This window comes from Epinephelus fuscoguttatus, linkage group LG11, assembly GCF_011397635.1.
Source record: "Epinephelus fuscoguttatus linkage group LG11, E.fuscoguttatus.final_Chr_v1".
Classification (NCBI taxonomy): Eukaryota; Metazoa; Chordata; class Actinopteri; order Perciformes; family Serranidae; genus Epinephelus; species Epinephelus fuscoguttatus.
Genome location: NC_064762.1, coordinates 10,420,046 through 10,434,503, shown reverse-complemented (window position 1 = coordinate 10,434,503; position 14,458 = coordinate 10,420,046). Strand labels below are relative to the sequence as shown.

Below are 14,458 nucleotides of genomic sequence, written 5' to 3'. Positions count from 1 at the left end.
TATTTCATCTAATAAATAAATTGCCTTGGCTTTGTTCCAGAGCTTAATCATCACATGGTTTTCATCAGTGGAGATCAGTCAGTTGTCATGGAGACAACAGGCTGCTCAGCAGCAGTTATGACCTCAGATTTTTGTGGTATTATATTTTATTATCCTTGATTTATTAAAATTCTGTTTAAAGCTCCAGAATAAAAAGATAATGTCTGTCTATTTGTTTTCAAAGACGAAGAATAATCTTTAATGTTTTAAACTGTAGAGCTGAAATCATTAATCAATTAATTGATTGATTGATAATGAAGATCTACAATCTAAAATCTAAAATCTAGATTTGTTGTCAAACATCACAGCGGAAGGAAACGTTCATACACTGATAATAAAACTGTTGTTCAAAGAATCAGCTGATAAACACCAGAGTGGACAAACATTTGTTTATTTTGTTGTGATGTTTATCAGATACATGGAGTAGAAAAAGGTGATTGGTCCGTCAGCTGCAGGAGGAGGAGATTCCTTTGGAATCAGATTTCATACTAAAAGATCATCTTCGTTAAAAGAAGAAAAACATCAAAAACATAAGTCCGTCATCAGCTTCCTGTGGACAGCTGACTGCCGCCCCCTGCTGGTGACATCACACTCAGAAGGCGGGGCTGAGGGCATCATGGAGACGGTGGACGGCGACCTCCACCATCTCCCTCAGAGTTTCATCCTCAGTACACGTCACCGTCTGGAGACAGAGGTCAGGCGTCAAAAGGTTAAGGGCATTACATCATTTATTACATCACCTGTGTCCTGACAGATGCCGTGTGTGTGTGTGTGTGTGCGCTCAGCCTAACGAATCTTCTTCTGTGGTTAGAAACACATCAGTGAGCCACACACACCATCCTACTGACACAGACACTAACAAGATTAATGTGGATTAATCCGCCTCTGAAAATAGTCCCCAAACACTGTGGACACATCAGAGGACACAGCCCGTTGTTTACCTGATGTCACACTGTGGACAACAAATCTGTGATGACATCAGCAGGAGGAGAGCTAGTTAACATTAGCTGTTAGCAGCTAGTTAATGTAAACTGTTAGCAGCTGGTTAATAACGTTAGATGTTAGCAGCTAGTTAATGTTAGCTGTTGGCAACTCGCTAAACTTAGATGTTAGCTGTTAGTTGTTAGCAGCTAGTTTACATTAGCTGTTGGCAGCTAGTTATAGTTAGCTGTTAACTGTTAGCAGCTAGTTTACATTAGCTGTCAGCAGCTGGTTAACGTTAGCTGTAAGCAGCTAGTGAATGTTAGCTGTTGGCAGCTAGTTAAACTTAGTTGTTAGCTGTTAGTTGTTAGCAGCTAGTTTACCTTAGCTGTGGGTAACTAGTTACAGTTAGCTGTAAGCAGCTAATTCATGTTAGCTGTTGGCAGCTAGTTAAACTTAGTTGTTACCTGTTAGCAGCTCACTTTAACAGCTAACATTAAACAGCTGCTAACAGCTAACATATGGTTTTATTTTGGATCGATAAATGAAGGATAATGTAAACAACAACCATCTGGGCCTTGAGGGGAAATACCGACATAATTACAACAAAATACGTAGTTTGTACAACACGTTAGGTAACAACATCACGATGTGATGACACAGAAACCTGAGCTTTCTACTTCTGAGAGAATAAATGCTCCAACTGGATCATTTAAATGACAACGTCCCACTCACGTCACTGTTTCTGATTGTCTGATGAAACTACTGATCTGTGTTCTTAAAGATCTTCAGCAGGAACCAATGAGCTCTGAGCTGACAGACAGACAGACAGACAGGAAGTCAGATGGGACCTCTCACTGCGTTCAGATACTCACTCTGGTTTCGGGGTCGATGGACGCTGTGACTCCGTCCACAGTCACACTCAGGTTTTTACCGTCTGTGAAGTTGACGCAGTCGTCTCCAAACATGTCGCTGCAACACAAACATCAACAGTTGGGACACGTCTCAAACTGTAACCACTGTGATGAGCTCTTATTCTGAAAATCACTGCATCTCTAAACATACTTCCTTCCTCAGCTTCGACAGTAAACATTTCTCAACAAGCTGTGAAAACAAACTTCAGCATTCATGACAAACATTTTTAAAACTACATTTAAATGTAATAAATAAAAAACAAATAAAAACATCCAGACCTGTATCACTGAGAGTCATAGACCTCTGACATCATGATGTGTTAAAGTAAAGTCAGACATTATTTATCGATCAATCAATCAATAGTTTCCTGTCGTACTAAATCGCTCTCACAGAGGGTGCTTCAGAAAGGTAACAGACTTTAAATAAAGAGATTAAACTGACTTTAATTGTTTGGTTGTCATGCTGTTACAGTCAGATTCCACCCGCCTGGCACTGCAGGCAGAGTAAAACAAACGTCCACCAGCTGAGCGAGTTGAACTTACTGCAGCATGAGCCCGAGTCTTTCCACAAACACGTCCATGTCGAACGCTTCTCTCTTCGAGTCCAGAACTGAAACAAATCAAAACATTCAACGTTAATGAGATCTGTGTGTTTACATATAAATATATGTTCTCACCTTCATCTCTGCATCATCGTTCAGCAAGTTCTTTACATTTAATTCACAAATTAATTTCTATAACAACAGACGGGTCGATCAGCTCCTTAAAGAGAAATTATCATTATATTTGATTATTTTTACATTCTAATTATTATTTAACTTATATATAAATATGTATTTCCCCAGTTTTTTTTCCTTTTTTTCTCTAAACTGTGTACTTCTGTATTTCTTGGTTTTTATTGGAGTATTTTTCACAGACTGCTCCATCTGCTTCTTGTTGTTATTTATCTTTTCTTGTGTTTTTCTGTATAATCTTACTTTAGTTCTTTTCTCCTTTTTAGGAGTCCAAGCCCACGGGGCCTGGGGAACGCGTATGTAAGCAGACCAGCGGTGACCATCTTATTATTTTTCCGTAAATAAAAGTGGTGCTGCAGGCTACACCATGCAGGGGAGGGTGGTACAATTTGGAGGGTTGGTGTAGACCCCTTCAGGGACCTCAGATGCAAAAAATTACACAAGTGCACCTGCAGGGGGTACTACAATCAAGGCCAAAGCGTTTTGGTATGTAACTCCCACACCGTATGTCGCAGATTCAAAAGCCTTGTATCCATGGATTCCCTGAATGGAACTGCATCACGTATCCATGGCCCCGCCCACTTCTGCCTCACTTTTTCCTGCCAAAAATTGCAAAAAACTGCAAAACCTACTTTTTCGAACTGCTCCTGGAGATTTTGTTCAGACTTTATGAAACTTGGCACCTACACTCACAAGATGGACCTGATCTAAAGTTATCAAAAGAATTTTGCCCAGTCAAAAAATGTGCAAATTATTAACAAACACATTTTGTAGCTAGCTATAAAAATGTAAACTGTTCCGTATCTTTGTCAAATTAAAAGCTATCAAAACCAAAGCTGAGATCCTTAGTTAGTATGAGACTGTGAGAGTGTGAAACGAATTTGGTAAACATCGGCCATTAACATGGAAGTTCTGACATAGGCCCTGCCCACTTCCACCGCACATTTTCCTCGCTAAGTTGCTACACTTCTAAAACCTACTCTTTCGAAGTCCTCCTACAGATTTTGTCAAAACTTCATGAAACTTGGCACGTAGACTCTTGAGATGGACCTGATCTAAAGTTATCAAAAGAATTTTGCCCGGTCAAAAATGTGCAAATTATTAACGACAAAATCTTTTTCCTAGCTAAAATCCACATATTGTTGCATATTTTTGTCAGACTAAGTGATATCAACATGAAACATAAGACACTTGTTTCAGACATTGTTCAGAGGCTCGATGCCAAATTTGGCTCAAATTGGCCACTAGTTGACGCTATAAACACAGAAATATCAGGTTTCATTAAAGTTTGGTAATGATAGGTCAAAGTGGGCGTGACTTATTGCAACAAATGCATTCAGCCTTTGGCACTTCCAATGCACTTCTCATTACGATGAATATTGCACCTCAGACGTTGGCTTGTGTCCTGAAGCTTGCCCTGAGCCCATTGTCCCTTGGGGCCGACTTTCATGGGCTCCATGGGGCGTGGAGGCCGAGATGCGTGGGGAGGCTTGGACCACGTTCATAACTGCTTGCAGTTCTATTTTTTTTAAACTGTAATTGTCTGTTTTTCTCCGTCAGTCGAGGGCAGGTCTGTTCGTATCAGCCTGCAGCTCCTGAAGCATTTCTTATTTTTTCTTTTTTACTATTTGGATTTTATGTTTAATGTTTCAGTTTTATGTGTGCGAGTAAAAAAAATAAAAGAGTTCATTCATTAGAGAGTCTGAGCAGGTTGTTTGTTTACTGACGTTTCTGGGCGTTTGGGTTGGATTGGACCTCCAGGATCACTGTGGTGACGGCGTCGGCGTACATATCGTTCAGTGGGTTGGCGATCCACTGAGGACAAAGACACATAAAAAACTCAGTTACATTAAATACACAGACTGACAGGCGGCGTCTGAGGCAGCAAAGATCTGGGTACAAAATGACATCTTTAAAATGTCTGACCTCCAGCAGCACCATGCCAGCTTCATGAACCAGAGTGATGCTCTTAAAGATCCTGACGGTGATCTTCTCCGCTCCCTCCACCTGTTCTACGTCTCCTAAAAAACACACAAAGTACACAGTCAACACTGCAGGAATTCAGCTTTAAACACTTCAAAGTCCTGACTGTTTCTATACAGACGACTTTAAACTAAACTTAAGTAAAATCACACAGTATCACCAGACAAATGTTTTATCAAAGGAAAAGTACTCATAATTACATTTTTAATAATAATTTCTATTTAACAGAGACAGTTCTCCATCATTAATAATAACAATAATAATGATAATAATATATAAATCTGTTGGTGCAGTAAGAAACCTTTTTTTTTAAAATTTAAATCAAGTTGTTTAAAGATGTTGTATAGACGAGTGAAAACCTTAATTTAAAAAATATTTAAACAAGTGAATTTATACTGAAAACAGCTGCAATACTATAAGGACTCCGTTACAAACGATGCAATATTTCATACCATATTTTAGATTTTTTTTGCATGAAATACAAGCTCAAAAATAATTTTTAACTTCAGCTGTGTAACAAATATAATGCAGTAAATAGTACAAGAGGTCTGAAATGTGTTAAAGTCGAGGTGTAAAGAAACAAATTATAGAAACACTCAGGTGACGTACAAAGTACCTTTAAACTGAACTAAAGTAAAGTACTTAAATTACAGTTGTTGACTTTCCACATGTATAAATATTTTTAATCTTATATTGTGGAGAATGTGAAAATAACTTGGTTGGATACATGAAAACAGGAAATATTTTGGAGTTTAGGTCAAAGTGGTTATGATAAGTTTTCTGGCACCTTAAAAGTTGAATAAAAAAATGTTCTTCTGTAGTAAAGAAACAGAAAGTTACACATAATAAAAATAATAAAAGTCACTTCCTACCTGCGAGGCTGCGCAGCTGACTGACCAGCAGTGAGATGGGGCCGGTGTACGGGATGGCCTGAGTCTGTGTCACTGTGCTCATACACAGATCTGTGTAGTCTGAACAAAGACAGGAGGAAACACACTGAGGAAACCCACAGCACCTGAACACAACACAGTCACCAAATACTGAGGAAACCCACAGCACCTGAACACAACACACAGGATGTGTTAAGGGACGCAGCAAAACAAAAAGACGGGTCACCTGAACACTAGACTAGTAACATGTTCACTATGTGGTTAATTACAATTAGTTCATTAATAAAAAGTTCATTAAACAGTTTTTAAGTTTTAAGTCTTGTTTTTTGTTCTAAGTAAATTTCATCGCCTGAGGAAGACCAAGAGACGCTGCTGAAAACTCCAGAAAAAGCTAGTGATTAGACAGCTTTATGAAAATCTGTTGTTTCACACTCAGTCTGCACACTGATTTAATTTACAATTACACGTTGCTATTTATTTACAACATCAGTAAAACAGCTGATCATTAATCTACAAAATACAAATAATTCAGACTCAATATTTATGATAAACAAATTAATAAATTTTACATCATTAACATTACTTAAAACATGTAGTATTATGGGGTGTTTGTAGCCTGGATGTTGTTGAGTTAGTTTTTGTCTGTCTGTCTGTCTGTCTACAGTGTCTGTCAGTGAACCCATTGTAATCTGCAGGTTACAGGAGTTTCCAGTGGCTCATGTCCTCACAATGCTGAAATGTCCTCACTATGATGGTTTAAAACTTGGTCCTCAAAACGATGAAACAATATAAAAAAAAAAATTGATTTAAGATCAGAACTGCATCTAATGCGCCTTAAAACCAAGTGTGAACATTCACAGTCCTCTGAAGGAATCAGGACCTGCCAAAATGTCCTCACAATGCAGAAATGTCCTCACTGTGATGGTTTAAACGTCGGTCCTCACAAAGACTGAAGTACAAACACGCACACACAGACACAGAGAAGGTGTTACTGACTGGAGAGGTCGGAGGGTGACACGATGTGATAGTTGAAGTTTCTCTTGACAAGGATCCCGGAGACTCTCTGACCCTGGACACACTTCCTGTCAGTCAGAGAGCCCATCACCTGCAGGCAGCAAAGCATGCTGGGAGTTAATAGTACTGTACAACACAGCTGTATGACCTTGTCGCAGCTGATCGATAAAACTGATCTGACAGAGTGGACTCAGACGAACCTTTGCCAGCTTCTCTCCTCTGAAGGTGAGCGTGACTGCTTCTGTGTTTCGCGGGTTGTGGACTTCAATGTCGACCTCGTCGTTGTCTTCGTACTCGCGGATCAGAGCCGCTTTCAGGCGGGCCATCTCGTTCTGCTCGCCGTGGACCAAAATCTGGAGGCACGGAAACAAAACTGACCAGTCTGGAGACATTGTTGTATAAAATTAAGCTTTAAAGAAGTAAAGTGAACAAATTAAAACAACAGTCAGACACCTGCATGTTGGACTTCTAAAGACGGGGATGGGTATCGTTAGGATTTTATAATACTCTCGTAAGTTCTGCTTTATAAATGTTTCTGCTTGTTAAACAGGCGAAGTATAAATAAAGTTTACTGAAGAGGTGTGGTTACCACGTGAGGAGGTTTGAGCGCCCTGATGAACTCGCTGGTCTGCTGGTAGTCGGTGTGAGCAGAGAAGGAGATGTAGTCCACAGACATCTTCAGAGGAAGCTTCTGACCCGACATGGTGGCGATCTCGTCTGGCTCCGTCATGATGTGCTGAAACAGAAACACACATCTCGTCACACCAGACTTCCTGTTTCATTTTGTGTGTGAACCGACAGGCTTCAGTTACAGTTTTGTACTTTGGAGTCACATCACTACGTGTCATGACGTCTCCTTTCATCAAGCTGCTCTGATGTCACAGTGACACTTTAACAAACTGTGGTAGAAAAAATGACGAGACATGAAGGAACATTTGATTGGTCTGTGGTCAGAGTCTTTCACTGTCAGCATGTTTAATGTGAGGAGGCTCTGCAGGCTCAGATAAGATGAAGCATTTCACTGTTGTTGGTGTCAGCTGCTAAGTTTCTGTTTTAGTGACAGGGCTCATTCAGACTCAGAGAGGATGAACCAGGTGTGTTGACGCTGTGTAGACCTCCTGTTTTTACACACAGAAAACTGATCAGAAATTATTAAGGGAATCAATAAAGAACCTGACTAATAGACTCTTTTACTGTTAGTAAATAGTGTGACGTTTCTGGTGGGCGGTGCTGAGCTGGAGGCAAAACAATTCTCCACAGACATTAGCTAGTGCTAGCTAACAAGTTGTGTTGTCTTGTTTTAGACAATGGAGGAAGATGATGCTGTCTGAATGTACCGTTGGGTTATCCAGAGCACCGCACTCTCAGAGTGGCAGAGCGCACTCTGGAGACTCTGTCTGCGGAGACGGAGCGGCAGAGCGCCGAGTGGAGTGAATGTGTGATTAACTTAACCGTTAGTTCATTCATGTAGAAATATAACGCTCCGTTTCTTCCACCAACAGGGCTCTCATTTTAGTGTAGAGTGTCAGACTGAATTTACCAACGCACCATGTCAGGTCACTCACTCTCCGGGACCGCCAGTGTTACTTGAATAAATAAACACTGACCAATGGGACCAGACTGGCCGACCCGTATGCTCTCACTCAGTGGATGGATGATGTCACAGGAAGCCAATCTTACAAAGGAGGACGACACTTGTTTGTTTTGCTATGGAAGCTAACGTTAGCTAATGAGCTAAAAAGTTAGCGTTCCAGAGAAATCCAATATTCCTCTTAATCCCTCCCCAGTTTCTGATGAGGTGGACATGATAACCCTTAATACACATAACGTTATTCATCCCTACAACAGGAAATACTTTTTCCCTAACCTGATATGAAGTGTGCGCTGCACATGTGAGCATTTTTGATGATGACCTCTGTCCAGTCCTTTGGTCTTATCACATTTAACCATAGTTGTGTTTGTTTTTGTTGACGGGCAGTGGCGGCTGGTTTTGAGCCATGACTCCTTCTATTCTGGCTCCCAATAACACAACAAGACAAACACATTTTAAAACTCCTATGTAGCCTACAGCCCTGTGGGGGAGAGGCAGCTTTACCTCCAGGTGATAACATCATGTCATCGTGATGTCATCATGATGCCCTGACAGGGTCTATAAGCAAAATCTACAATTTAATTGGTATCAATAAAAACTCCCGTCCTTATGATTATGGAGAAAATCTCTTTACTCACTTCAGTGTCAGCATCAGTGTGTGGAGCTGAACCCACCTTGGCGAGCGTTCCCTCCACACAGTACCCGGCGATGATGACTCCGTTCCTCCTGTCGGTGCACCAGCTCTCAAACAGCTCTCTGGACAGGCCGCTCTGCATCATACCAGGGGATGCCATCACCACGCTGGGGCCGATGTCATCAAAGTGATCCATGCTCTAAAACACACACAGACAGCGTGAGACAGCCTGCTGAGGATACTGGCCGGGATCGAACCTGTGACTGCCTCCACTGAGCACGCTCACTGACCTTGAGGTTGCTGATGTGCTTGAAGACGAAGGGGTTGTTGATGTTGATGGCCTTGCGGATCTTGTCGTTCATGGCGTTGATGTAGGTCTGGTACACCGCCATGCATTTCCTGGCCAGAGACGAGGCGTAGTAGATGGGGATGTCGTGGAGCTCTGGGTGGTTCTGCCAGTACTCATCTTTTTATACACACACACACACACACACACACACACACACACACACACACAGTACAATTAATACACATAGGTTTCAGAGATTTTGTTTTGACCACACAAAGAATCATTTACTTTGATTAAAAGTTTGTTCTTGGTCTTGAAATCAGACTCGTCTCTACTGAGGGCCCATTGTGTCACTTTTCTGGAGCTTTTGATCGAATCATTCCGTCTCTCTCAGCAGATGGAGTTTTGCTCACTAGTTGTGGAACTGTAGACGTTTAAATTTCCATTCTCCTGAGCACTCGAAGAGCTGCTGAGTTAAAGGGTAAAAATTCTGTATTTTTTAAGCCTGGACTCTATTTTACCATGTTATAGCCCCGTTTCCACTAAGCAGTTCAGTTCAGTTCAGTACAGTTCAAAGTTTCTGTTTCCACAGTGAAAATTGTGGATGGTACCAACAGAACCGTTCCATACCGTCCCCATTTTTGGTCCCCCCTCTGTTGGGGTACCCAGCACACAGATCTGGTACTAAAAGGTGGAGCTGTGAACACTGCAGTCTGATTAGTCAGTAGAGGGCGGTCACTCTGGTTTTATGTAACCTCTGTTCATACATCACGTCTCACCCAGAATGAGCAACAGCTCTTGAGCTCGACCCAGTGCGAAGACGGGGATCAGACAGCGACCCTCCCTGTTCACGATGTCGTGGACCGTGTTACAGAAACGAGCTTCCCTCTCCTCACGCTTCTCGTGGATGTGAGTCCCGTACGTCGACTCCTGATAGACGGACACACAGGCAGGCAGACAGAGTGACATGTTGGATTTAGATGTAGTGTTTAAATCCAGTTTAAACTGATGATGTTAGGAGTGAATGTCGGCAGCTGCGCTCACAGTGATGAGGATGTCTGGTTTGACGCTGGGGATCTCTGCTGCCATCAGATGTCGATCCTCCTGACGAGAGAAATCTCCTGTGTACAACAGCTACACACACACACACACACACACACACACACACACACACACACACACACACAGAGGACGTTAGCACATGTGACACCACAAAGATACAAGATGTAAAATCTGATCTAAAAGCTGGGGGGGACTCAGGGACTGAGCAGGATGCACCTTGACTCCGGCGATCTCGATCATGAACATGGCGGCTCCGAGGACATGGCCGGCGTGGTAACACCAGAACTTGATGCCGGCTACTTCCTTCACCTCGTGGAAGTTGATGGTCTCGATCTTCTCCATGCTCTCCTCCAGGTCTGTCTCTGAGTACAGCATGTCGTCTGCCGAGATGTTACTGCAACCAACACCACAGCGCTGCTTTACTGCACACTGACATACTATGTTTGACACAGTCCTACCTGACTTTGATGCACTTCCACCTGACTTTGACACAGTCCTACCTGACTCTGACACAGTCCCACCTGACTCTGACACAGTCCCACCTGACTTTGACACAGTCCTACCTGACTTTGACACAGTCCTACCTGACTCTGACACAGTCCTACCTGACTTTGATGCACTTCCACCTGACTCTGACACAGTCCTACCTGACTTTGATGCACTTCCACCTGACTTTGACACAGTCCTACCTGACTTTGATGCACTTCCACCTGACTTTGACACAGTCCTACCTGACTTTGATGCACTTCCACCTGACTTTGACACAATCCTACCTGACTCTGACACAGTCCTACCTGACTTTGACACAGTCCTACCTGACTTTGACGCAGTTCTACCTGACTTTGACACAGTCCTACCTGACTTTGACACAATCCTACCTGACTTTGATGCACTTCCACCTGACTTTGACACAGTCCTACCTGACTTTGACGCACTTCCACCTGACTTTGACACAGTCCTACCTGACTTTGACACAGTCCCACCTGACTCTGACACAGTCCCACCTGACTCTGACACAGTCCTACCTGACTTTGACACAGTCCTACCTGACTTTGATGCACTTCCACCTGACTTTGACACAGTCCTACCTGACTTTGACACAGTCCTACCTGACTTTGACGTAGTCGGACAGCAGCCAGCGGTAGATGGCCTTGGTGGCGTGCGTCATGAAGGTGCGTCCTTTAAAGCTGGTCTTCTGTAGGAACCAGGGCAAAGCGCCACAGTGATCCAGGTGGAAGCTGAGAGGGATGAGAGGACAACATGTCTGTTACTAAGCAGCATCCAGGTCCAACACCAACCCTGATCTTCATGGTGTCTCCCCTTAACAATCAAACCTCTGCACCACATCGTCTCATTTGTCATCATCATACTGTCAGCAAACAAGTCATGTTCTCTGATGTTAAACCTGGAGTAAGTCTGGGTTTTAATTTTGTTTCTTTATACAACCAAATATCCTTCAGTGTTTTTAAACCCTCAAACATCAATATCAGAATCTGCAGGACTGTCAGACAGTCTGAGAAATGATCATATAACCTGTTTGTTGTCTCAGAGACCTGACAGTGTATCAATGTGTGTGTGTGTGTGTGTGTGTGTGTGTGTGTGTGTGTGTGTGTGTGAGAGAGAGTTCTCTGGTTTCTGTGATGATGAATTATATTTTCTGAACTCACTGGCTGATGAGCAGCAGGTCGATCTCGGCCGGATCGATCAGGTCAATGAACGGCAGAGCATCCATTCCCTCCAGACCAGGATGGATCCCACAGTCCAACTAAAACCACAACACACACACACACACACACACACACACACACACACACACACACACACGTTTTTACTCGACTCACACACACACATGTTAAAGTTCTCAGCTGATGTGATGAAACATACCATAATCTTTCGTCCCTTGAACTCCAGGATGATGCAGGATCGTCCCACCTCCTGTCCTGCTCCTCTGGACACAAACACACACAGAGACGTCGTCACTTTCATGTACAACCAACATCCTGAATCCAGGAGTCAAAACTGTTTCCATGGTAACATTAAGTAACTACACTCAGCCTCAACACCTCAGAACATAATAACTGGAGGATTTGCTGCCACCATGCAGCTCTGCCCCAGATGCACTCTTGCCCTCGAAAGAAAATAAAGCCAAACTCTATTCAGAAAATATTCGATTCTGAAACACGTGGTAGGCTGCATGAGCAAAGCATGCCAAATGAGTATTAGCAGCTAATTACATAAGTTTAAAACCTTGTTTAAGTTATGTAGCTTTATTTCTATTTATTGGTAGGGTTAAAAGTCTTAATAGGTCAAACTTTATATTTTTATTCGCTAAATTAGCCTATGCACGAAAGGAGTTTGGTCTACGGGCAGCAGACAGACGATAACTGTTTACAATCAGAAATAAAAGTTGAAAAACTTAAGTGATAAGTGATGTTTAGCACACATGATCTATGCCGAAAGGAAGAGTGGTCTCTAATGGTGCGTTGGAAGTCTTAAAAAGATCAACTGAATGAAGTTTTCGCCCCTGTTGATGAAAGGATCTACTAAATTAGGCGATGTATAAGCGGAGTTTGGTCTAAAGGCAGCAGACACTGACGCTAAATGGGAACAAAGAGATATAAGTCGAAAACTTTTTAAATGTGTGATGTTTGCCACATTTCTTGTATGCCGAACCGAAGGATGGCATCTAAGGATTCGTTAAAAGTCTTAAATGGTCAACCATAACATATTTATGCTGTTAATAATAAAAGGTATCTACTAAATTAGGCTAAGTATGAATGGAGTTTGGTCTGAGAGCCGCTGCCACAGAGGCTAGCTGGTAACAACAAGTTAAAAGTTGAAAACCTTTTTACATAAGTGAGTTTGATCTTTGCCGAACTGCAGAGTGGCATCTAAGGATTTGTTAAAAGTCTTATATGGTCAACCACAACAAATTTATGTTGGTAGTGATTAAACTTATCTACTTAATTAGGGTTTTTATGAATGGAGTTTGGTGTGAGAGCTGCAGATACTGACGCTAGCTGTTTACAATCAGAGATAAAAGTTGTATTTAAACTCACAGCGGGCGGATGAGCAGTTGGTCACTTTCCTCCGCGGGAACCGTCGTGTCAGATTTACGTTTGGCCGCCATGTTTACCTTAATTAATCTGATTAATCTTTACAAACACTATTAATTCATAACTACTGTGGCAGCGACGCGCTCAACCACAAGTTTCACCCTCGCGTCACTTCCGGCTCCTGCTGAAGACCTGTCCGTGTAGTACAGCTAGTTGTACTTTGGTTCCGCTGTTAGAAAGAAAATGTTCCCCGATTTTAGAAAATAAAAGTCCATTTCTGCCAGACCAGGAAAATTATACTTTAATATTGAAACAATAAAAATAAGTCAAAGTTTGTGTCTTTTTTAGGCTACTTCATATTTTCCCCACTCATTTAACATGATAGTTTGTCTTTAATCAAAAATCACGACAAAAATCTCCTCCCTCATCGTTTGGCAATTTAACTTCCATATTCACTCATGATACCAGACAGGTTCATCAGCTTCACCTTTCTTTTAAAAACATAAAACATGTTCAGTTCTCTCTCAGATGTCCTGGTGTTCAGATATCAAATGCCAAAGTGCACATTATCAAGAGCTAGTTAGCTGTACAGAATTTTCAAAGGAAAGGTTTATCTAATTTATATTTATCTATATATCTAAATCTATATATTCTCTCTCTGTTTTGTGTTTTATGTATATCTTTGTTTTATAAGATTATTGTCCACTGAATGGTTCGTTTTCCTGCTTAAAGAGCTTCTTGTTATCATTGAATTGTTGTATTTTTCTGAACCCTTTGAAACCTGACAGCAAATTGACTTGGTTTCTTTTAAGAATGTGGGAAGATGGCAAAGAGCAGCAAAAGAAAAGATGACCCACAAAGTTTGCAAGAATTTAGTAAAAAGAGAAAAAAAAAGAAATGAAAAGAAAGTTGAAAAACAAACAAACAAGGAAATGAGCTGGAAAAGAGCTTAAAGAAAATCTAATAATTCTGTAACATAATTTTAAATACAAAATAATTGATCATTATAAATATAGTTTTACTTCCCTTCTTTCCTCCTCGCTTTCTTAAAATAATTTTCTAAATCTATTAATTGTTTTGCAATTTGTGGGACATTTCTCACCAAGTTGCTCAGTGACTTTTTCCCTCATGTTTTTGAAAATAATTGCATCAATGTTTTCAGAGTTCAAAGTTTTGAATTCTTGCAAAAGGCGTCTGAAACGTCTGTGTTAATCCTTCTTTACTTTTACTCCTTTTTTGTGATTTTTTGTTTTTCTCCTCAAATTAAGGTCAGTTTGTATAAACCTGCTGCCACATCTCTTATTATTATTATTCATTTTTTACCATCTGGA

At 41.4% G+C, this 14,458-nt stretch overlaps 1 protein-coding gene and 1 long non-coding RNA gene across 3 annotated transcripts; both read right to left on the bottom strand.

The window, feature by feature from the left end:
• Positions 1–414: 414 nt before the first annotated feature.
• LOC125896905 (cleavage and polyadenylation specificity factor subunit 3-like) lies at positions 415–13,302 on the bottom strand. The gene is made up of 18 exons (XM_049589869.1): positions 13,131–13,302; positions 11,956–12,019; positions 11,739–11,836; positions 11,181–11,309; positions 10,288–10,465; positions 10,054–10,143; positions 9,789–9,939; positions 9,011–9,186; positions 8,761–8,919; positions 7,085–7,231; positions 6,696–6,848; positions 6,478–6,586; positions 5,464–5,562; positions 4,535–4,629; positions 4,336–4,423; positions 2,418–2,484; positions 1,836–1,932; positions 415–721 (listed from the first exon to the last, which is right to left on the bottom strand). Exons 1-18 carry the CDS (start codon positions 13,199–13,201, stop codon positions 632–634), a joined length of 2,061 nt encoding a protein of 686 aa, XP_049445826.1. The 5' UTR covers positions 13,202–13,302; the 3' UTR covers positions 415–631.
• On the bottom strand, positions 10,528–11,161 carry LOC125896906 (uncharacterized). 2 transcript variants are annotated; one of them, XR_007450362.1, is made up of 3 exons: positions 10,866–11,161; positions 10,698–10,823; positions 10,528–10,571 (listed from the first exon to the last, which is right to left on the bottom strand). It is a non-coding gene; the product is annotated as an uncharacterized LOC125896906 (long non-coding RNA). The 2 variants fall into 2 exon arrangements; XR_007450363.1 differs by having other exon boundaries at positions 10,530–10,571; positions 10,698–10,760; positions 10,887–11,161.
• Positions 13,303–14,458: the final 1,156 nt, after the last annotated feature.